General features: G+C 31.9%; 1 protein-coding gene across 1 annotated transcript; it reads right to left on the bottom strand.

The window, feature by feature from the left end:
• Window positions 1-8,468: 8,468 nt before the first annotated feature.
• LOC132950022 (protein yellow-like) lies at window positions 8,469-24,349 on the bottom strand. The gene is made up of 2 exons (XM_061021204.1): window positions 22,661-24,349; window positions 8,469-9,875 (listed from the first exon to the last, which is right to left on the bottom strand). The coding sequence occupies exons 1-2, from the start codon at window positions 23,168-23,170 to the stop codon at window positions 9,207-9,209; spliced, it is 1,179 nt and encodes a 392-aa protein (XP_060877187.1). The 5' UTR covers window positions 23,171-24,349; the 3' UTR covers window positions 8,469-9,206.
• Window positions 24,350-27,095: the final 2,746 nt, after the last annotated feature.

The following is a 27,095-nucleotide window of genomic DNA, read 5'->3' as shown; positions in this document are numbered from 1 at the left end:
TCGTATAATAATATATAAAACGGCAGATGAATAGACATCGCTTTCGCTTTAACTGGTTTTGTCGTAATTGAAATTATTACTATATACCTGACGCACCACAAACACATCTAAAATCGCCTTTCTACTCGTATAAAAATCGAATTGTGACTTTATTACATACGAATTTGTATTCGAAATTACTACGTCGTACAATGCATAGCAGAATTTCGTGTCACAGCTATTTTCTTATATAAACATAGAAAATAGAAAAAAAATTCAAAATACGTCTTAATAATACCCAAAAAATCTCAAAAAACTTGACAATTTATTTTTTACATCCTCTTCAGGATTATTTAGGTGTTAAACTTTTGAAAATCAAATGAGAAAGCCTATCTTTACGGAACACTATTTAGCGATTTATGCAATTTAATATGCAATATTTTTATATTTACGTATACCACGACGTATAGTTTTTATATTTTTTCATCAAATTTAGTTACAAACCATAATTTAATTCAAAACTCTGTGCCAAAAAATTACACTAATCTCGTTTTCTTTTTCATTTAGAGAATTCTTACGTGAAATCACACTATTTCGAGAGTGACTGGAAATAAATATGTTTGAACCATTATTTTTATTTTTTAATATTTAAGCGTAAGTAGAAATTATACAACGCTATAGTTCGTCAACTATATGTTGAATATAAATCGAACGAAAAGTCATTGATTTATAAATAATGACTATAATATGGACGGTTTGTTTTACATTATTTAGATCTCGTGAGTCATATTGATACATATTATAATCTTTGATATATTTTCGATTCATTCATAAATTACGTCCATGCATACATGTTATAATATGATTATAAATCATGTAAAATTAACATTCACATTGTCTGATAATTATAAGGACGAAATGTATTTCTTGTCGTATTTGAATATTTCGGGTTATTATATATAGGTATATATATAATGACTGGATTAATAAGAAATATCAGACATTCTTCGCACGTCTGTGACCATTGTTTTGGACGGTCCATGGATTCGGGTATGATGCTATTTTACATTTTAAAACAGATCGTAATCGTATCTGAATTAAAATTCTGATCAAAACTTAAATTACTATAGGTATGTAAATCTATGGGGGAGTAATGATAACGCGGTCGGCCTCATCTAGTGGTTCAAAAAGGGGAAATAATATTATAATATGTAAGACTATAAATTCCGTAGGTATAGCATGTATACGACTGTCAACTTCAGAGATTTTCGAATATTATAAACTATAAAGATAAGGTAGTAATAACATAATAATGTGAATAATGGTTTTCAAAATTTGTTAAATATATTATTATTATTACTATGGTCAAAACATTTTTTTAGTAGGTAACTTATTATGATAAAAATGTTAATTTTTCACATATTATATTATTAAATAAGTACTAAGAAAAAGTTATGTGTATATAAAATTAGAAATTACTAATTAGATCCAGACATGTAATACAAGTATAGTAAGTGTAAATTAATTGTAATCCATGACAATGAATACGGGATGAGATGGAGTTGTTTTAAATCTAATGTCTATTATTATGTTAACACACTTAGTGTGAGTACAGTAAAACACTAGCACACATGCAATCGCAGTATAATGTATCGCCTAAAGCAATTTTAAAACACTAAAACAGTATAGCTCATCCACCAGTGTGCGATGAATCTCCGTTTTTGTGTAAACAATGATAATCAAATATCAAAGTACAGAATTTCGTATGTTGTGTTTAGCTTAAGGTTAACAATAATAATAATAATAATAATAATTACTCTGTTAAAAACGTTTCCGGCGATTTCGCACAATCAAATTTAATAATTTATACCCTAAAGACATCACGTTTTCTTTTTCGCACATTAAATTAGTAAATTGAAATAATAATATTATACCAGGAGGGAACCTATTCCTGGTGACTAGAGTGAATTCGTTTTACCTTGCATGATGTATAATAATTTATAATAATACTACGCTGGATGTACGCGCACGTGGCATTTTTAATTCACTAAACAGTAAATTTAATCATGATGACAACTACTGTTGTATCAAGTAGATGTATATTGTACAAGTAACGTGGACTAGTTCTGAGCTTTAGGTAATTATTATAAGTATTGATGATATTGAAGTATTGTAACTTGTAAGTATTGAATCTTGAAAGTACCTACTAAAAGCATTGGTTATGCGCAATCACATAATATATTTTCTTATTATAAACTATTTAACCAAAAGACACAAGCTATACGATTTTCGTGGAGATCTCAAATATATTTTACCATTATTATTAGTTTTACCTTGTATGTATATTATACTATTATAGTATAATGGTAAGTATTTTGTTTTAACTTTAACAAGAAGCTTCTAATATACACTTACATAAGATATTTTTCCCATATAGTCATGGCATTTTTAGAGGACCATTGCTATTTTGACAACTATAAAGTACGTAATCATTTTTGAAGGGCTGGATTGAACTTAACCTAAATAAAAAATATATTATTATAAATCATGAGAAATAAACTTGTTATGAAATATTTATTTATTATTTTTTTTTTATTAAATAGCTTCTAGTTTAAACAAATATTTGTTTAATATTAAATATTAATTATGATTTATGATTTATTAGTAACAGTGTATTTATTTAGTTTTTTATTAATGGACTGCTTACCTATGGAACGTCGAGGTATTTAAGCTTCTGAGTGGAGCGATGAATGTATTGATTTTACTATAATGTGTATTATTATTTTTCTATCTGTCACCACATTTTGGGGCAGTAAAAATGCTTTGATCTTCTACTTCAGCATCTTTAGAGAAAAGTGAATCTAGTTGGTACTTTAGGGTTTAAAGGTAAAATATCCCCAGTAGTTTTCAAAAGAGCACAAGATAAAATTTACAAAATATTTTGACTCTTTTTAAGCTAAATTAATTTTTAATACATTTTGCTGATTTTATTTATTTTGTTGTAATTTAAAATAATTATCAGTGAGGACTTAAAATATTTACGTATATTACACACTTTCCTACACGCAATGACATTTTAAAAATATTTAGATCACATTTAAGCTATTACGTATTTATACTATTAACCTATTCTGTATATTATACAAAATGCAGGAAAGATTCTACGGTAAGGTGGTATTGACTCAAAAGTTAATAACAATAATAAAATATGACAGAAATAATATGCACCATTATACCTATTATAATAATTAAATATTAATTTATATAATTATTAATGCTATGTTTTCGGCAACAATTAAAATATTAAATCAACCTAACATAATACTGCAAATAGCAAAATAAATTACTTTATCAATTTAATATCAAATATTATAATATGAATTAATATACTTGATATAGGCTGACAGCTCCACTCAGAATAGTTTTTTGTATACAATTATATGTCGTTGAATTCAAATTTAACACATCCTTTGAATCATTATTCATTAGACACCAACTATACAGTAAAATAGTAACCACTTGTGTACATTTTTTTTTTAAATTTTAATTAATTTTAGTTTTTCTATAGACGTATTATCTATATACTCCTTCTATCTGCGTCTAAAAATAAGCAGACGTTGTACCTACTTGGCAGAAGCGATGCTTCGATTTTCTCAGTAATTTCCCTAAGCGTTACGATGACTTTAAATAATTACACATTATAGACCACTTGCAAAAAAATAGTTATATTATGGTGATGAAATCTAAACAATTATGTTAAGGTTTCAATTTGCAAATAATAGTAGGTACTAGGTACTAACCATTAGCATGCGTCGTGGTGCAGAGTGAAGCGAAACGAGTGGCTTACAACCAGCAGTGGTCCTGTTTAGGTTTTTATTTTCGAATAAATATACAATCTAAACTAGATATTATATTTGAGTGAAAATTGTAGCTATTACGTTACGGAACTATGTACACTGATTATAACTGTGAAATTAATTAATTTATGTAACATACGTTTTATTATTTACTACCTACTATATAATATTACTATTATGAATTATAAAACTACACAGTTAAGCATAATTTACTAAATATATCTCATGTGAGTCAATTTTAAACCATTGTTTGGATAGAATATTGCGAATAATGACTTACGTAGTTAAACAAGTTCAAGCTAGTGAGTAAAATCTGTATTAGGTAAAGTAATCGTAATTGGATATACAATATTTCAATATTATACTTATATTGAACAATCTACATAAATTTATTTATCGATCTTTTTTTTTTATCAATAACGAAAGACGTTAAGACAAATTAACTTTCAATACAATAATGGATACACCTGGATTTTTTGTAATGAATATAATATTATATACATAATATGCATGGTATATTAATATATGATTAGAAATGAATTGCGTAACGTAACATTGTTTACAAGTGGGACATAAAAATAAATCAAATATAGGTAGTAGGTATTTAGTATTTACCACAGTCCACTGTACTGTCTGTACTTAATATAATAATTAACATTACGTGTATAAGTATATTATAAATACAATGATAATAATAGAAATGATAAAACATGTCGTCTTAGTTAGCGAAAAAAAATATTGTTTAAATTTGAATTGTTCGAATAACAGTTGTAGTTATTTTATTACTTTTTAGTAAAATTATTGAGAAATATTAATCAATAATCATATAGTAATGAGTAGTTTAAACTTATTAATAGCTAATAAGACACAATATTTAATAATAACATCATAAGTTATAACGGTATGGTAAAGAATTATATTCTCTTATCTCTCTCTCTCTCTCTCTCTCTCTCACCCTCTCTCACTCTCTTTCTCTCTCTCACACACTCTTTATCTCTCTTTCAGAGAAATGAATACATTTGATATTTTTAGGACGATAAATTAGAGTTGGTAAAATGATTTGTTACATATTATGTAAAATAGTATAATACCCACTAAATTATAATATTATATCATGAATTAGGGCCAAATGTTTAAATGTTTTTCTACTAGACGCGTTCTATTTTATAAATTATAATACGTATACTAATTTGTATATTATATTAGGTATATAATATAATTACAATTAATTTTGATAAATATGTATTACTGAAATGTTGAGACCACGTACCATACTAATCAATGCATTTCCACGGTCCAAACCAGGTTCAACATTTTCCGATTGAGAGCACCGCGGTCCAGCTTGGTGTCCTGTCCGGTTTAGACTATCTACCCCAACCCCACACACCACAGTTTGAACCACAGTCTGACTCGGCGGTCCAAACACGATAGTGGTGACCATCTAACACCTTTAAACACAAGTATCACAAGTTGCTTCAGTTTATTATCACCTAGTATACCTATATAATATAATATAATATATTATATATGAGTACTGTGTATAGGTAGTTTATTTATAAAAATAGACGTTATACCTAAGACGTAAACGGTAGGTATAATCGTATACGTCTTAATACCTTTTTGGACTCTTCTTATTCTAAAATCTTGAATATTGTGTCTTTAAGAGGATGTCAGCGCACTATTTGTTATCTCTCTCCGTCCCACGCGCAACATAGACAAAACGCATTAACGTAGAATCATTTTTTCTATGTTTTTAAGTAATTTTAGAGTAAAATTACCCATTACAAAAAAGATGGAGAACAATATTTTTGAAGGAATGACATATCGATTTTATATTTTATTGTTATTTGAATTTGTATTCGATTATCAAAATAAACAAAAAAATATTGTAAGTTTAAATTATGTTTAAATGGTTTTGAAAAAATATTTAGACAAATCGAAATGTCATTCCTCAAAAATATTATTCTCTATCTTTTTTTGTAATGGGCGATTTTACTCTAATATTACTTAAAAACATAGAAAAAACGATTCTACGTAAATGCGTTTTGTCTATGTTGCGCGTGGGCCAGAGAGAGAAAACAAATTGTGCGCTTCCATCCTCTTAATATTATAATTATTTAATGTGGAACTACAAATTCGAATCCACTAATAACAGTGCAAAAAATATTCAAAACACGATATGACTTCAGATTCTTATCTTCGTATTTTGATCTCCTACAGGTAGTTTTATGTCGTCTACTCACCTTTTTATTTTCAAAGTAATCGAATGTGGACGGTGGCATGTAGCGAAAAGATATTAAATTCTGACATTAAAAAAAACAAAATAATGATAATAACGACGATAACTACAGCATTATTATTATTATTTTTATTTACTATTTGTTTTTCGTGAAATATTTTAGTAACCGCAGTATAAATGGAACGAACCCGATGGACAATCGCGGTTGGTGGTATACGATGATAAATATTAATTTTAAAAAACCCGGGTTGCAACCAAGCTACCGTAAAATAAATGTACCTACCTATATCAAAAATATTAAATAAATATATTTCGAGCTATTTCATATTTATCGAACGGTTTTCGATAATAAAGTATAATTCGCATAAAAATGCGTCCATTTCCCCAGGGGACTTGATTATATATATATATTTGCATTTGAAATTAAATAATATTATAGTAGTTGGAGTAAATATATACATAATATTATAATATTATACGGTCGCTGTCTCGCGTTGATTTAAAATGCAATTTGTGAAAACCGTCATATCGCGGTACGGCGAACTCGACGTAATAATACACGTTTTAATATTTTACAATAATTATGCGTACTCAGTCGTTTCGAGTTGAAAAATGTAACTGCGAACAAATATCAGGCCGATCACGTCTGCAGACGTATTATAATAATAATAATAATAATAATAATATAATATCACCTTTTATGTTCGGACCCAATTAAAAGCGACTGACCCAAAAAACGATAATTGTCATTACACGTTTGAACAATAGTCGCGCGCACGCGCTCACCTGATGTGCATATACCTCCGCCGCAGCTATCAGCTACAACAACTATAATACGTGATTCAAACAAACACAGTGCGTACACCGTCGTAATTATAATAATTGTTGTGCAACAAAGTCCGTTTCCTGGGCAAAAAATTAAAAAAACAAATACAAAAAAAAAAAAACCAGCGTACGTTCACGGATCGTACATGGCGGGTATATGTGTATATACAAGCGTGTGTACCTGTGGGTACATGCACGGGTAGTGGAAATGCATAAATCTAATTATTAAATATTATACTCCCGCGTCCGTTACGTTAGGTATATTATTTATAGGTCACGCGGGATTTCAGTGCGAAGTACACGACAGGGTGTGGTTCAAGGCGATCTGCAGCGATTATGCCTCCGTTGTTTTATACCATTCGAATGTAGGTATAATAATAATATCTGTTGTCTCTTGTCATAATTTACGAATTCGTGCGCGCACCGTGGACGGTGGACACCGTAGGTTACCTTCGCGCGTGGTGGGTCGTCCGGTTACCTAGCTAATATACCCATACAATGCACACATTCTATTATATATACGTGTATACCTCTATGCGTGACACAACCGCGGCAACCGTAGTATCGGTAACCGACCGGGTAAACAAGAACAACGGAGGTATATGCGCGCGTAGGTACTAATATAATATTATAATTTATAGCTGCATTACGTGGACCACACGACATCCCGGGTCCGACCAAGGGTACGTTTTACGAAAAACTTCGTATAATTATTATTATTGTCTAGCGGGAACGATGGTGATGTTGTGTCGAAAAACGACAAAAAATTAGAATAACGAAATTGTTTTTAATAGGTGTAATACTATGCACGGAGATCAGAAAAGGGTGCGACGATGTTTTGAAAAGTGAATGTTCTACAACATTGTATGTTGTGTTGTACCTTAGTACTCGTTATGGCAATGAATTTTTAGTCGTCGTGTGCAGTCTCGGCTCCGGACCGCCTGTTTCTAACCTTATACGACTGCAGTACCTAAGTGTATTCGTATGGTATGAAACAATAATCAATAATTAATCGGTTTAATGTTTAATGTATTATATTATATACATTATACACGCGCAACATATATTGTTTAATATCAGATTTCCACATTTCCAATACGCACCGCCTCCGCCGCCGTCCCGCGGTATTGGCCAACCAAGCTGTGGATTCGATGGTAATGATAATATCGTTCTATTACAGGTCCCACCGCGGCCGTGGGATTGTGATTATTGCAATAGCGATTTATAATATGCAAATGTTCTTCTATTTATAGTTATTGAGATATTTCGGTTTTCCTTGCTATTACAATATTATTATTTCCAATAATAATTATGCAATTAGCCCGCGCCAGTAAAAACAACACGTTACCTGCTATTATTGCACACTTAAAATCTTGGGCGTATGCGGGAAATGGGTAATTTTGCGTTTTATGTTGGCCGACCGATTTAGATTGCAACAGTAGACGAACTCGCAGGATAAATTATTTTCCTAGAGCATTGAAATTCTATATTTTCCAAAAAACATTATAGAACTTTAGTGTTTTGAAATAAAATAACCACTTTGTTTTTTCTTAAGTAATGCATTATAATATTATACAATATACATGTATTTATTTTTTGTAAAAGTTACAATACTACTTAATATATCTTGTACTTAATCTATACTTAAATTGAACACCTGCTTAATTTATATTTTTTGACAACTAGATCACGCCGTGAAAGTTGAATTCTGTTTTAAAATATATTTTGAATAAATATGTTATATACATAATAAATATTATAATTAATCAATTAGGTTATGATAAAATATTCAGCACGTGCCTTATATTAATACCATTTACAAGGATACACCTGGACAAAACATTAAATATTATATTATGTGACCTGTGGGCTGTGGGTAAAGAATAAATACAGAGGGCGTCTCCCACTTGTCTTCTATACCTTTCCTTCTCACTAAAGTTTAACGACTTACATTACTAACATACTTAATGCGAATCGATAATATTCAACCTTTAATATATTTAGATTTTACATAAATCAGCTCTACTAAATATGCGCGAGCTATAGCGGATATTTAAAAAAAATACCAAAACGAAAATGAAAACTATTCGAGTCTGACGACACAAAAAATATTATGTATGAATCACAACAGTTATGCAGATATTTTAACACGGCAATGGCTGCTTATAATCGAAGAATATGTCATTTCTTACAGATACAAACGCACGGAGACACTGAGTGTTCAGTGAAATGTTTAACCGGAACATTAAAAACTGGACGTTTCGTGGCTGCAGCAGGAAGTCGTTCGGTAGCCGCTGACATCCGCATTATTTGCCACACTGGGCGACGAGGGGCTGCAAGCGGACGTTGGTGCCCAGACAGCCAACCGCACCGGAAATGTAGTCCGGGAAGTTGCTCTCGAGTATCCAGAGGACGCCGCCTTGGTTGTCGGGTGCCACGTGCGTGGCCAACCGGCCGCAGTCGTCGGCCTTCCGGACCAGCGCGAACCTGTCGGGGCCGAACGACGTGCCGTCGTCGGGCCGGTCTGTGTCCCAAGCGTACACGTCGCCCTGGCCCCGGTACCGGAAGTACACGGTGGTCCGGCCGTCCGTGCCCAGGACGACCATCTTGTCGGGCTTCGGGCCCAGGTCGACGACGGTGCCCTCCGAGCACCCCTGCCGCAGGTTGCACGCGTCAATCTTGTACATCCGGTTGCTGGTCAGGTACGTCAGGTACAGGGCGCCGCCGCCCGCAGTGAGACCCCTCGCCAGAGCGATATAAAGCACGTCCCGCCGGCCGGTGCAGTCGTGCGTGATCGCCTTCGGCAACACCACCCGATAGCCGCGGTCCGCTGCCACCTCCCACACGATCACCGCCCGCGTGGCTGCGTCCGACACGTACACAAACACCCTCCCGTCATCCCCGTAGTCGGCCGTGATGTAGTTTAGCCGGCTGGCTGAGCACACCAGCCCCGACAAGTCGATCTGCTTGACTACCTGTGCGCATACAATTCAAACGAAACAAACGTAATACATAATAATATTATACACGCATATGGCCATGTGGGAATATTGCGCGTGCTTGGTTTGAGGGGACTAAGCATCCCCAAAACTTTTAGAGGGTGTCTTAATCCCCTTAAAATATACGATGGTTATTTACCCATCTAATTTTGACTGCCAACGTATTTTCAGATATTGTTGGTTATAAAGCTAATAGTTAAAAGAGACAAATACGTACAAACAATATAGGTATTATCAAATTTGCGTTCGGTCAACCTAACCAATTTTGTGTTGTTACTTGTTGTTTGTTACCTACAGCTTTAACATTAGACTAAATTTATATATTATCAAATGATAAGGTATAAAAACATTATCTGGGTTGTATGTTAGTATTTTTTTAGGATATTATAATTTTTATGCGAGTTGTGTGTAGGTAGGTATGTAAAATATTAAATATTACAATTTAAAAATTGATATTATAACTAGCTTCAAAATAAAAATACTGTAAAAATTTAATTTTCAAACACTAATAATTTTCTTACCTTTAAGTTTAATAATAGGTTAATTCACTCTAATATATTAAAGCTAACATTATTTACACACTTAAAAATTAAAATTTGTAAATTAAATTAATACATCAAAAATCCTAATAACGTCACATCTATATCACAGGACCCCATGCATCTATGATCATCATGCACCTACCCATTCAAAAAAAAAATGCTTTGGGGATTTACTATATTTTATTACCAATATTGGTATTTGGCAGTCGAAATCGGTTACACTGATTCAACGTCCGTTTGGATTTGGCTTTCGATTTTTGAAACAAAATTCAGCACACTTCAGATAAAAGAGCCTTTGGCGTTTTTCTTTCTTCTTTTATTACTTATTACTATTTATACAGTCATTCACGGTTTGTAAAAAACTTTCACGCCAATTTATTTTTGTCGTTTTCGTCGACATTATAAAATAAGATTTATATATTCCCTCTTTATCCGACCACGTAGGTATTGGCTGTCGTCTATCTATATTTCCAATCACCTGTAATTCCGCAACTCACGATTCAATATTATAACCTCGGGTGTTTCTTTTTTTTTTTGTTCTTTCTTTGTACATGAGCGCATAACGGCTACTACCGATATATCATTATTTTATAATCGAAAATAAGTACGATGATGACAAATTCGACGACCCTATAATGGTTTTATAATAATATTGGGTATAGAGGTACTTAGTGTACTACTTGTCAGTTTTCGTTTTATCATCAGAAACGACACAATACACGATAATATCAAATTCAGAGTGTAAAACTGGTTCATTTTTAACGGAATTCAGGTTACGGGGTTCACTACGTGTAAATGTTGTCGGGTTTTGGTTTACAAGTAGAAACCTGTTTTTCACATTGTTCGATTTTTGGATTAACCTCGGATTTCAAAACTAATTCAACACCCTGTATATATCAAAGAAATTATCTTAAATAAGATTTATGATTTATATAAAAAATGAAAATGAAATGAAAGTAGGTATTTGTATTATGTACAACACTGACTACTGTTCTATATTATATTTTTATATTTCGTTTCAACTACCAAACCCATACCTATGATCCTGTGATCTAGCTATAACTGTAGCAAGACACAATTAAATACTTTCAATGAATACAACATATTAAATGCGTTATGGGAATAATCGATTGTAAAGTAAACACAAAATAATAGTACCACTACACAATTTATTACAACGACAACCGTACATTACAATATTACCATTTACCGCCCACAGCAGATTCCAGTTGCATATTATTTCATGGACCACAGATATCATAATATTATAATATTGTATGCGTGGTGTAGTTATGTTACACATATAACAATATAGTACCTACCTACCAGACTATGGTACACATAACCTAACTATGACGCGTACTATTGTACTGTATAATATATCATACTGTCTTGATATTAACGAAACAGTTCGAAATAACTTTCACTCGAATACAACTCTCAATTAATTGATCGGCAATAATAAATGTTCAGTTATTTTGTTGATTGGCATCTGCGCCAGGATTAAGAGTATCCGACACCGTTAAATACTCGCTCATCTTCGTTTAACGCGATAAATTAGTAGGTAGGTAATCGTTTGGCAATATTATTATTGAGAAAACGTTTGGCCGAATAGCTGACTTGTGATTGATGTCTTTCGGTGTCTGCAGAGAGCTGTTTACTCACTATTTCTACACGGAAAAGTGACGCCAAAAATATAGAGTTTTACGTGACTGGAGAAATGCAACTGCAGAGCAACCGTTTCCAGGAAAGTAAACAATTATTAATAACCGAAATTTAATTTTTATCAAACACTCACACACATGTACCTACATCATCTGATGAGAACAAAAAATATATTATAATGTTTGATGATGTATACCTATAGTATAACTACCTACGCGTAACAAACGAAAAATAGTTTAAGAAACTGCTCCAATTTCTCAACGCCACAACACATAATATCGGTTTACTTCTCACACATTTTTAAAATTAATTAGGTCTTTGTAGTTACACAAAAAAACCTTAAACTTCTTCGAAAAACATTACGACATCGGTCGGTTGCAGCCGATTCTTTGGATATGTTATAACAATATGCATATTGTTTAAACACGTTTAATCAAATTTATAAAGAACGTACCTACATAATACATGATAATATTATAACTTATTAGACGTATAAATAGTAGATAGTTAGTACCTAACTAAAAAAATATCCTATCATCATCATTGTATATTATAGAACGTTTAGTGAAAATCACAAGTTACATTATATATTATACATTATCACGTGTATGTTAGGTACCTCTATTATAATATTATAAAACCATAGGTAGAGACAGCTGGTCGTCGAATTTAATTAACCGCATATTTCGAACGAAAATGTTTATACGTAATTTTACTTGACGTATTATTAGATCATAAAGATTTTTTCTGTTATTTTTATTATTATTATATTATTACTATTATATCACGGGGAGTATTATTAATACTTATAGCTAATTACCGTGACAAAATAACGAAATACGTAAAGGCGCGTCGTGACGCGACCTCGAACACACGCGAGCATAATATAATAATATTATTATCACGACACATATTATTACTATAAATGAGCCGTGATGGAAACGATGGAGCTCATCGATGTGCGCAAAGTGTGAACAGAGACCAGTGTAAACGATACTCTATAGATCCAACTATCACAGATTTATATGTGCCTGCAGATGCCCAGAAATATTGTGTTAGTGCTAGTTCTAGGGGTCGGAAAAGAGGATCCTTAGCCCTTGCCCCGGGCGCCGTTAGCATTGATTTTTATTTTAAAAAAAATTTGAAAATCAAAGCGACCTCGAACACACGCGAGCATAATATAATAATATTATTATCACGACAAATATTATTACTATAAATGAGCCGTGATGGAAACGATGGAGCTCATCGATGTGCGCAAAGTGTGAACAGAGACCAGTGTAAACGATACTCTATAGATCCAACTATCACAGATTTATATGTGCCTGCAGATGCCCAGAAATATTATGTTAATGCTAGTTCTAGGGGTCGGAAAAGAGGATCCTTAGCCCTTGCCCCGGGCGCCGTTAGCATTGATTTTTATTTTAAAAAAAAATTTAAAAATCAAAGAATACATTTTCGAAGAAATACATATTCTCAAATAACTAACTATCGGGAAAAATAATATTATTGATATTCATCATTCTGAAGCTACACTTGAGTTATATATTAATAATGTCATGACTATACAAGAGTTTAAAATGCAAATAGGACTTTGGTGCGTTAGAAATTAATAAAACCTTACATTATATTCTTCTCAAAACTAGTTAATCCGGTAAATATTTGTATTTTTTTTAAATTTATTTATATATTTCACAAATTAAAAGAAAAAAAACAAGTACAGATGTTAACTGTATATATAAAATAAAATAAATAATACAAAGATTTGCATCTCCCCTATAAGCATAGCTTGTGTTGGAAAGTTTATTTGATTTCAGTTAATGACATACTAAATATTTATAAAACCATAGAAATTACATATTACATTTTTGATTTATCATAAATTAATTAGTGTAAAATCAACATTATTTAAGTAAGATTTCAAATCATTTACATTATTAAAATTATATAAATTAATTCTAAGTAGTCTACATAATTTGTTTGCCATTGAAATAGAACTTTCATTCTGACATTTTTGCTGTAAAGAGGTACCTGCATTTAAATTAATATTTATTTTGTTATGTGTATTATATGAACGGTTAACATAAACAGTGTTATTTTAAATATATGAAAAGATAATAATAGGTTTTTATATAATACAAACATTTAATATTAAGTATATTTTACAAATGTATTGTTAGTGAGTCTAGGTAATTTAAATATAAATTTAATAATATTATTAAAAGTAATATTCAAGGAATGAATATGAGACCCATTTTATGCTTGTCCCCAAAAGATAATACCATAGTATAATATTGATTGAACTAAAGCTAAATAAATTGAACGTTTCATATTAATATCAATTAATGTATGTCGTAAATCATAAAAAAATAATATATTATTAATATTTGTATTATATTATTAATATTTATATCGAAATTTTGTAAACGTTGGATTATGATTTTAGAATAACCGATTCAAAAATTCAAATGGAATGGGTATTAATAACATAATAGTGTGATTACATTAAAATCTCTAATTTTAATTTTCAAATTACTGAATGTTCTTACGTTTAGTAAATAAATAAATACATTTTACTGTAGACATAATATATTAATAACTTTGGCAAAGCCTCCGGAAATGTCAACAGCTCTCCTCTTAAAATTAAATTATATGATCATTTCATGGCCCTTTTAAAATATAGTAATCTGGGTGTGGTACTGCGGGTAATTTTACTTTCGATAATTCTAGCCCCTTCCCCCCCAAAAAAAAAAAAAATTGAATAAATAAATAAACGCAATCAAATGTCCACCTAAGGGCACGATATATTCGCCTCATATTATATATCACACAATCAAGGTTGCCGTATACCTACGTAAGTCTCGAATTGGTTGAAGCACATCGAGGACTGACCAAAGTCTCGTATGGATAGCAAATAATTATATTAAGACCGCCAATCCTGGCACGCTGCAATCGTGCGGTTCGGACCATTTACTGCAGGTCACCGCCGCTGATCGCATACTTATAATATAATTTATTTTATTTTATTATCATATGCTAATTTTTCATCGCATAAATAATAATAATATCGTACTCTTATGCTCGTTCAATTGCCTGGGTCTAGTCATTGTATGTCGTTACACGCGGCGGTAATTATTATGCACGATTTATACATAATATTATACAACCGATATGTTTAAATGCATCTATATGTATATATATATCGCCGTTAACACTAATCGTTTTCATATGGGTTACGGACGCTTTACACCGTGTTAAGTTGAAAACAATATATTATTATTATAACATATTATAATGCGTGTTAAAAATATAATATTATACTAAACGCCTGCCGAAGTGGCGCTATTTCCTTGCCGCAGCACCGCCAAACCATGTCGAGTACACGTAATTTGTAAATCATACGACGACAACAATTATTATTCCATTGGTACGAATTCGAAACGCACGTCCCCTTTATTGCTTGCCGAAATCAATTTCGATCGCAGCTGGTGCGCGCGCTCACCTCAGCTTCCGAATTCATACAACACTATCGTTATTATAGATATATTTATGATAACATGTACGTATAGTACTACATACGATTAATAACGGATTAGTGAAAAAAATCTAGACCCATAAATAGTGTGATCAGAATGAAATTTGGCATGGTCGAAAAAGGGGATCAAGGTGGTCGCTATCGTGCAGTATAGGCTATCGAAAATAATAAAACAGGCCACTCATTATACGTTCTTGAGGAACGCATGATCACGGTAAATTAAAATTGGTCGTTATATTATGTTAATAATGTGAAAACGAATACACGCTGGTACCTCGAATCAAAAAATAATAAAAGTAACATTGTCACAGTTCGGTAAGAGATAAATCCCGAAGCTGCAATACGGGTTATATGTTTGCAAAAGATTTAATATTTTTAAATACCCAATGCGAAATATTATGCAAAATTGTATAAATAATTAATATGCTTTTCAAACAAAAAATTTACAGTGTTCTAGGAATGCGATTAATAAACTAATTGGTTTTATAATTTTTATCAACAAATTTAAAAAATAAAAATGGTTTATATAAATTTGTCAGAACTTTATAACAGCGAAAATTGTATAATAACGATGACCGGAAAAACATTAATAATGTTAATAAAAAAAAACGAAATGCCTGCTACGTTTCTGAGCATGATATTTATGAATTATGTCTGTCATGGAGCAATTATTAATCGGTTGAGCCACATATTATTTTAATATTTATAATTTTCAAATAATATATTCCGTATTTGTGTAAATCATACTCGATACTCATTCTCCATTAATTCATTTGTTATGCTCATAATATATTATGTGATCTAGGTCACGTCACAATGTACCTTTCAATGAATCTCGATGTCAATTTGCTCATTAAACTCATACCAAGTGAATGTTATATGATGATAATAAATTCTAATTATTATTGATTCTGTAACTTTGAAAATAAATTTCATAGCCATTTGATTTCGTCCGTCTCTATTTTCATATTTATATTGAAAACTTTTACACGACTATCATCATTGGATTTCGCCTAAAGAACGTATAAATTCAAATTAATTGTGAACACTTTCAAAATTATTTGATAACTTCGAGAATATATTTGCTAACTATTTGCTAACTTTTGGCATAAAGTAGTTTAAAATCGAATCTGGTGGACAAAACGCAAGAGAACAGAGTTATACCGTGAATGAATGTAGCATTTAAGCACCTAATGTATTGTGTGCAAGTATTTATATGATTTAAGTTATTTTCATCCTATATCTGTCGCCGTAAGCTTTTTATTGTGGCCACATATTATGGGTCATGGCTAGACAGATCTAATAAACCGAGGACGTGTAATATGTATATCTGTACCTATATACTCTTGACTTAACGAATTAACCAAAATGATTTATAATAGCAATACTGCAAAGTGCAAGACAGATATCTTTCACAATGTGTATTTGTTATTTTACGACCATAAAATATTATCGCTTTAAAAATCGTTTCTGATTTTATTAATTCTTCCGTTTATTTTTGCAGGACTCAATAAAATATCACTTGATGTAGGTACCATATAAAAGTTTCCGGTGATCAGGGCCGAATTCGAAGGAGGCTCACGCCTATAATAATTGTTACCACTGGCTGCATATTATTCTTATATAATCAACAATATTCTATTATGCCAGTCACATGTCTATAATAGTATTATTATAAATTATTCATTGCTCCTAATTAACAATTATTATATTCAAACTTATATTATATTTACTTATTAAATACGCCTATATGGTGACATACTTCTTATTTATTATAACTACTAGGTATACTAGCATTATGTCCTTATCCTTAATCTAATTACTATAAAATCTATTTACTAATTTTGAATGTAAGCAAGTATATATTTCTTATAAACATAATAATATATAGTCAAACAAACAATAATTTTAAACCAATTTCAAATAGTAATATTTTGGTGACAATTATTGATGCAGCAAAACCAGGATTTTTAAGAGAAATTCACTTGATGTATTTCAACTAGACCAAAAATGAAAATGTAAATAGTACCTATATTATGCAAAATAAGTGTTTTAAATGTATAACACTCATTATAAATTATTAAACCTCTGTTTTTAAGTGTTCAAGAGTTAACTTCTAATTTATTTCTCTTAAATTTTATTGTAAAAAATATAATTTAAAAATACAGATGGCATATTAATGTTACATAATCATTGTAAAGAAATTTTTAAAAAACCGTTTTTGACATGGGTAGATGATTATTGTTTTTTTAATAAAATATAATTGTATCTTAGACTATTTTATGCAAATATCAACCAGTCAGTTAAAAATTAATTTTTATTAACCTGCATAATACCAACATCTTAAGAAAGTTTTAAAACAAACCAAGTACCTATAAAATATGACCACTACTGTACCTATTTAAACTGTTAATTTTATTTGAGATGTGAAAGAGAAAATGCGGTTTTATGTTTCACTGTTATCGCAAGCAGTATAGTGAAACTAAACAGTACAAAACAAAGTCTAATATCGATTAAAAAATTGTTTAGGTTGTTTGAAACTATTTAAGACCTGAAGAGCATATTTTATATTTATGATGATATCTATAATTCTAATCTAACCGTCCGTTTGCTATCGCAAAAACAGCATAAGGTCAGTTTAGTACCTATTTGTTGTTACCTATAGCAAAGATACAATCTAAATCGAGCAGTAAACCAAAAAAAAATGTTTGTTTATAGAATATTATTATTCTGGATGGTTGTTTACTCAAATATGTTATCTTTCGGAACACTGATGGTTTTTATGATATCTGATTAAATCGAATAGGTACTTTAGCTTTTATCTCACGGAGTAATCAGGTATAAATGTATAATATAGTATTGTGAAAATCAATTTTTAAATATTTACACATACAAATATCAAACAGTAGGTACTCATAATATACGTATAAAATATAAATGAATTTAAACATACTGCAAGTATATATATATATATAAATATATTTGATTTTTTTGTGGAGGTCAATATACCCGATAAAATAATATAGGATAGTAGGATAATTTAGTTTATAATATTTCACATATTCGTCAATGAAACATTATTGTAACAATAATTCAAACTATATATTACGTGTGGATAATGTTGAAATTGACAAATTTTCCTACATAGCAAATAATTTGTGATTCAACTGTAGGGTACATTTTTTTAAAAACACAAATAAAAAAGTTTTTGAATTTCCACATACATTTTTTTGGAATTACAGTCATTTTTTTTTTATCTTTTTAAACGCACTGGGTACGTGAAACTATTCTTAACGAGCCCAGGGGCTAGGACTCATACAAATTTCTAATGGCTTATAAAAATACATATCGTTTCAAATAGCTACAAAACCTAGGAATTTAATTAAAACAAACTTATATTAATTTTTTAAATAAGTTACCTACATTTAAACTTGAGCATATAATGTATTTATTTGTACGTGAAATACGTTCTGGTGAATATTGGATATCTACATCGGAGAAATGCAAAAAATATTATTATACAACAGTATGTAAATTAATAGATTAAGTGTGAGATTTTAAAAAGAAATCTGACAGGAGTTTGGTGTGAGCTTAAACTTGAAAAACTTGGTAGAATTTTAAAATTAAAAACTAATGGAAATAAAGCGTATTACATTATATTATACCTTACAAAAAATTAATAAAACTAAAAAAATATGTACAGAGTAATTCACCACTTCACTCGGTATCTTCACCCCTATGTTGTCCTATAATAATGAATTTCTTCAAATTATAGTTTTTAAAATTTTTAATTGTACCATACAATATACAATGTACAAAAGTACTTAAACATACCATATTTTCAAGCACTTAGACTTTTTGTATGCTATTAAGTAGTTTTATTCTGTGTTAATTCAAACTTCCTTTGTACAGTAAATTTTTAAGCAGATGATTTTTTTTTTAAATTTTGATGTATATCATTAATAGCTTAAATAAGTAGTTTTTGAACTATTAAAATGTATATACATACTGAGGATAATAATTCGTTAAAATTATTTTAAAATATTATGTGGTCTATAATGATTTTAGAATTAGTATTTATCTTTTTATAAAATAGCATCTACTAGCATTTTATAATTTGTAGAAATTGTCTGAGGATAATAACTAATAATTACTAGACTAAATATTACCTCTATTTTTATTTTATGTAAAACCATTAGTAAGAATTATTGAACTTAGTCCTAAATTTGTTTAAAAATGTACATTGTACATAGTAACAAATAAGTGGTTTTTATTTGAAAAAAAAAGTTTGTATCGCCACAGGACATTTCTTAAATGGTATAAAAATCTGAGTGTCTGAAAATAAAGTTTATAACTTATAAGTAGGTACCTATGCTAAGCAATTCCAAGTATCAGAATTTTCGAATAGCCCGATTATGCGAGCATACTTGGTGAATCAGCTTGTACCTATATATATATATATATATATACAATACACTGCTAGAAAAATTTCAACCGAGGCAGATAATAGACAAGCCTCAAGCAGTACCTAAATATATTATATGAAAAATAATTTGACCCGAATAAACCATTACTAGTGTGGATAAGAAAATGTGATACCCCCCATATACATACTGTCTCCGTCTTTCTTAAAAAATCTATAAATATAGTGATACTCATACACGCCTCTTAAGTTAAGCTCTGTCGTCTTAAATTATACACAATATTAATTATTATCGTACCACACGATTGTATATTATACACTATAAAGTCTATAATACGATGTATAGGAGGCACCATCACAATACGTATATTATATTATTATATTGTACCGTTTTGGAAGTCGACATGCGATGACGCAACGGTGGACCCCTTTACAATATTATATTACAGATATACACAGAGAGAGACAGAGATGATTTAAATTACAACGACATAAGTTTCGCCGCCCTTACGCAATAACGTAATTTTCAGCGGTGTTTTGGGCACAAGAGCATTTACGATGGGGAGGGGCCGAGGGAGGGGGGCCGGCGAACCGGCAGATATCGCGATTGTCGCACGCGGTTAGTCTGGACTCGACGGGGGGTCAATTGAAAGTGTTAGAGGGTGCGTGTAATGGACAAAGAGAAGGGTTCGGGAAATCCTTTTTGGCGTTGAACAGATTATAAATTATCACGCAGCAATAATATACTCTACAGTCTACATCTAGCAGCCACGCGCAAGGGTGGTACGAGAGACACTTTCGATCGAATATTAATATTATATAATATACAAACATAACTGAACGCGCAATATAAGATTGGATTGCGATACGGTTCCAGTAGATTTAGAGTCAGTGGCGTATTTAGGATTTGTCCAAGTTGCGTACGGTTGGGGAAAATTTAAAAGCCACCAGAAAATTCTAGTTAAAAATAAACCAAATATAAAATATAATAGTGTGTATTGTATCGCAATCGAATAATACTTGTTTTGAAAACAATACTAGCAGACAGTGGCATCGATAATATATCAATAAGCTCTTACAGAGTAAAAAAATGGATTATAATATTATTATTATGCATGTATAAAAAAATAATATACTGTGCACACTTATATCATATAATATTATATTACCGACGTTCGATCTTTCATTTATGTATGGTTTAAATACGTTTATATAGGCACTAAATTGCTACCGCGTATTCAATTCCGTGTATTTTCCATATATTGATACGACACCGCAACAGCAGTCGTATACCAATATAATATCAAATTTATGAAAACGGCTCTTCTCGAGTCGATTTGTTACATAAAACATAACTACGCGTAGATAGTTTAGGAGAAATATAGGGATAAACTCTAAAATTCGTATATACGAGAAAACGATTTAAAAACACTTAGCGAACAACCACAGACTATAAAATGTTCGCGTCGTTGGGATTTTTTTTTTTATTTTTATATACTTAGGGAAATTAGATTCTTATTGGATTTGGTCATGAACTTTCGATACGGCGTGCTACCGACTACAGTTGCATAATGTTTAAATCATTTTGCCGAGTTGAAGACATTCGATACAAACGAAATGCGTATATATCCACCTATATAGTTTCGTATAGGGCTTTGTGTAGGTTAATCGAAATGTCGATGATAAATTTGGTTGGGTGAATGTGACACCAGGGGGTAGGTATAGGTATGCTATTTGAGGGAGTCAGACCATAATATTATAATAGCTATTTGTCTCCCTATTTTCTTGTGTAATATGTCATTGGCCTGCGTCGCATATAATACGGTAATTTACATAATATTATCAATCATAAAGTCTATATATTGGCAATCGTTATTTGAAATATGAATATACAATGGCCTACACAAATATAATACATGACTAAGCCTGGATAAATGGTCCAATAAATATGGCATATCACATAATATCGTGTATAAATTATATTTTGTTGAAAAGTTGTTTTTATTAATTATTGTGGTCGGAAGTAATTAATCTGCAAATTTATCACACTCAACCTCTCAATTTAAGCTAAACGAAAAGATTTATCATACGGAAAAAAAATGTCTTCGATTACAGAAAATGTTGTATGTATTAAATGGGTTCACTCACAAAATAATCACAGTTTAATTTCCGAAACTGATTAAAATATTTACCACTAAATTAACCAATAAACTATTCTTATTTTTACTTTCAGTTGTAATCTGTAAAAAAATTAAATAACAAAAAAATAAGTTAATAGGTAATAATTCTATTCCCAACGATTTCCTACTACCACTTTTGTGCTGACTGCTGAATTATAGAAAATGAGTAAGTATGCATACTTCCATATGGAACTCAAAACACAGTTGTTTATCGTCGTAAAAAATTCAAATGTACCTACTCCTTAAGAATGTAATTCGAAATTCATATTATAATACACGACGCTATTTCAGTATTAAAATGTGTATTTGCCTACCACAGTTCCTATACCTAACCTAACCTTTTAAGTGGACTGAAAACGTATTTATGTGGGGAATATTATATTATTATATCTAACTATTAATGCTGTAACACTGACCTTGTCGGTTTTGACGTCGATGGCAAATATCCTAGGCTGGGTCCGGCGAACAGGCTGTTCCATGGTGTTGACCAACCCACTGTCGAGCACCCACAGCACGCCTGTCGGGTCCAGGTACACGTCGACGGCATTTTGTATGGCGTTCGGATCGCCCTCGTCGTGCAGTGCCCAGCACGGGTACGGCACCAGCACCGGCCAGCACCTGTGCTCGCACTCCAGCCGGACAGTGGACACGGTGAACGGCACGCCGGACCGGAACCTGGGCGTGAGCACGAACGCCCGGTCGCCCCACACTTGGGCCCTAGTGACGATCACGTTCTTGGCCACGTACCGCCCGGTGTCCGCGTAAACGCTCTTGGTGGACGTGCACGGCCACTCGATGTTCTGGCCGTTCAGCGTGTACGCGGCCACGTCCGCCGGCGCGTCCGAGCCGGCCATCCGATGGTCGCCGCCGGATACCACAGCGGCCACTGCGGCCATCGCCAACGCCACCGCGTGGAAACCGGACATTGCGGGTCGACCGGGACCCAGGTATAATATAATATACGCACGTGGTATACAAACTCGCCTTAATTTCTTATACCTACAGTGCGGTAACCGCCGCAGTGGGACGCGGTTACAGCGGTGTATATGTTGCACGAGACCGCGTTAAACTGCACTATTGTTATGCACCGGATCGCGAAGACCAGCGGACGACTTGCAGATTTGACGATCGCTATCGGGCCCGTCACCGTCAATTATATTATAATATTATAATGTATGTATATTTATATACGCATCGCTATCGTGACATACGTGTCAGTATTTCGTACTTATAACAATATATCGGCATTTTGTTGTTCTTATTTCGTACTCGTATCGCGCGTTTATGTATATTATTATTACATATTGCGATATGCTTTTTTGTTTTTGGTTTTTTCGTCATTTTCGTAAACATTTCTCCGCGCCTGCGGTGGCATTGACGCGGACGTGTCGGTCCCGCAGTCTTTGGCGGCGGCGGCGGTTCGACCGAAGGCCAAGGTCTCTGCTCGTCGAGTTATTGTATATTGATCGTGACGATAATAATATAATAGAATATAGTATTGTTAATTTTTATCACCGTCTTATTATTAATTTGCTTTTACGTTTCAAGTAATATCTATAAAATTCATTTCTTATTGGTTTCTCCACTTTCTGATACCGTACCTTTAAAACCGATGGCTTAAAAAACCATGATCGAAAACTTAAGAATTTATTAACCCTAGAATGATACCGAACGATTCGTTCGCAAAACCGAAAACACCCAAGCCGAGACCGTCAAAATGTATGTAGGCGTACAGCATATAGCCAACGATCAGCATATATTGTGCCTGTTGAATTGCATATCCGTCTGATTTACCTTTTTTGTGGGCAACGCGAGTATGCCTATATAGAGTACGCACTACGCAGCCTTTGAAACCGTCGCGAATTCGACGCACTCGATAAAATCCGAGACCGTAGAAACGAAAAATATAATAATAATAATAATAATAATATACGTCATATTGTAATATTATTTCCTGTACGCGTTTAAACCGCAACGATAAAAAAAAATTTCAAATCAGCCGGGCCCGTCGTCGTCGGTTCCGTATGATAACAGTGGTTGCATGCGTGCGGCTAAAAAACACCATCTGCAGCTGCGCACACACGACACACCGTCGATTATAATATGGTTTATATCGTTTTGTTTGCCGTCATCGTATTATAATATTAGGTACCTACCATACAATATGTAATGTACGGTGTCCGGATGACAGTTCACGTCCAGGACGGTCGTGTAGACATAAGCGAAGCTCGTATGTCTGTGTAGGCAATACCTACCTCTACTTTTTTTTTTTTTAATTTCGACAAACTTATTTTAAATACGACCAACTGCGAAAACAAAACGACAATTTTTAGTGCGTGACGAACGTGAATTCACTTAAAAGTATAAGCTTGACGTAATTTTTTCGTGTGAGCTGTCAGTTTTTTGGGTATTTGTGTGCAATATAATATATACTTACTTATATATACTAGCTATATAACACACGACATCTGTGCGTAGGTGTATTACTCTACTATAATAATATGTAATTACAATATTATTATTGTATCACGCGAGTCGGGGAGTCTCGACGGTCTGCAGATAACGAAAATATCTGTCTACATTCCACTATTATTACGTCACAATATTATACGTACATCAAGTAATAATGTTTGTTTAATGGGTACATAAAAATAAAAATGTTTTTTGTTTCATTTTGTCGACGTAAAACAACCACGTATTCAGGTACATGCGTTTAAATGGGTTATTGAAATCTAACAAAATTAACCACACGTGTTTAAACCTCATCAGTCATCACTCTCGTGAAAACGGGCGAAAACAAAATCTGATGTAGGTACCACATACGTTCGACCATAGTTTTATTATACTATCCTAGTACTATATTATGTATTATAATGTATGTACATTGTACAAGGCAGAAATGCATAACGCATACTTTTGTACATTTGACTTGGAAAAATCTACTAGTTTTATAACGTGGTTTGCATTCTAATAATATTAGACTGAGCCCAATATTCTCTTTTTTTATATATTATATTTAAATATTTTTAAATAGGATGTACACAATATTATGTAAATTATTTTTTTTTTTAAATTAAGGGTATGATCAGAGGTACGGGTCAGCATGAACAAGCTGATAACAATAAGTCACCCTGCGGTGACACTTTTTTTTTGCGTAAAAATATTCAAAAATGGATTTTTGTATACCTACCTTTGCATATGTGATTCAAAATACATAATAAACAATGCATATTTCTGCATAATAATTATTATAACAGACAATACGTCATGTATTCGTTTCATCTTAAGGACTAAGAAAATAGTTGAAATTTTTAAAAATATTAAGAAGGCTTGCAAAATACAATGATTTTTGGAGATAACCGTTGAAGCTTACTATCAATGTTTATATTTTAAAGTATCACTTTAAAGCTAAAATAAATGTAAATATTATTATGTATGTAAATGCAAAAACTAATTGCAAAATTGATAGACTCTTCCATTTCTACAAAACCAATAAATTTCATCCATGTCCAGGAATTTCTAATGTGAAACTACTATTCATTGTCTTCATTCATTCATTTACATTTACTTATTATACCATTTATTGTACCGATTGTACATTTTCACAAAATAAACGAAATTTTTTATAAAAACAAAAAAATAAACAAATAAATGTAAAAAAAATGATTTTGAATGCTATTATGTTTGTCTATTAACATAACAGTTATTACAAAAATAAATATTAACTATAATTTTTTGATTATTTTGTACATTGAATAAGTAGATACCAATTTAGTTTTCTTACACCCAGATCATTTTTGAAAATATAATTTTACAAATACCACAAATACGTATTACTTATGTAGCTATGTATAATATATTTCATAAGTTTATTTTGCACATAAATCTTTTGGGCCCTAATTATGATGTATTGGGCAATGCCTAATATTACTATTTTTGCTGTTTACCACTTCCCATCTACGGACATCAGGGGCGTAATTAGGGGGGATCAGGGGGATAGAACCGCCCAAAATTTTTTTTTGCTGCTAAAATGTTGATCAAAGTATTGATAATGACCATTCATGTTTGCTAGAAACGTATATCCCCCCCTCCCAAACCAAGTTTCTAATTACGCCACTGACAGACATCACCGTTCATTATATAATCGGTAAAATATAATAATATGTAAAATACATAATTCGTTGTTGTAGGTCGTTCCTAAACCCACTAAACAATACAATTTATTTATGATAAATTAGACTCATTCCACGCAGTAATTTAAATCGTATATGCGTACCATATAATAGTTGTAAAAGTGGCGTGTACACAGGCACTATATTATACCTACGGTCTACACTCTGTGCACACAATTTATCCGGCATCGCCTTTTACATTCGGAGCACACTCGTGACCGGTTTATAATATATGTAATATAACAGTAGTTGTTGTAACTTCGCGTATATCTCAGCTGATCTACTGTGTATAGTACGATAGGCCTATCACGGACGAGTTGTTCTTTTCTCTCCCGCAGACAACGTCGTATAAACAACGATAAAGGGTTTACGCACGGGGCATTACGTAAACTTCCTTCGCTTATAATATCCACAAATAACTACGCGACACAACAAAAACGAAAAATCTCCAGAATTTTATTACAGTGAACGCCGCCGAAATCTCAACATAATACCCAACTTGGAACGCGACTCGCATTAAACACGGACCGGTCTCTCCGATATTCTTATTATAATATGTTTTAGGCATGTGAAAACAACGATTTACGGACAAATAAAAAATTATTGGTTTACGAGTGATTTCGCGGGCAGAGACGGACTTAAAAGTCAGTACTAAACCCAATAGGCAATAAGTTGCGTA

This window comes from Metopolophium dirhodum, chromosome 8, assembly GCF_019925205.1.
Source record: "Metopolophium dirhodum isolate CAU chromosome 8, ASM1992520v1, whole genome shotgun sequence".
NCBI lineage: Eukaryota > Metazoa > Arthropoda > Insecta > Hemiptera > Aphididae > Metopolophium > Metopolophium dirhodum.
The sequence above is the reverse complement of the archived record's forward strand: the minus strand, read 5'-3'. Positions and strand labels throughout refer to the sequence as shown.

Bases quoted from the DNA above. Each gene is read 5' to 3' on its own strand.
- LOC132950022 (XM_061021204.1), bottom strand. From the start codon at position 23,170: ATGTCCGGTTTCCACGCGGTGGCGTTGGCGATGGCCGCAGTGGCCGCT. The intron at 9,876-22,660 runs GTCAGTGTTACA...GTATGCGCACAG, and splicing joins TCGACGTCAAAACCGACAAG to GTAGTCAAGCAGATCGACTT.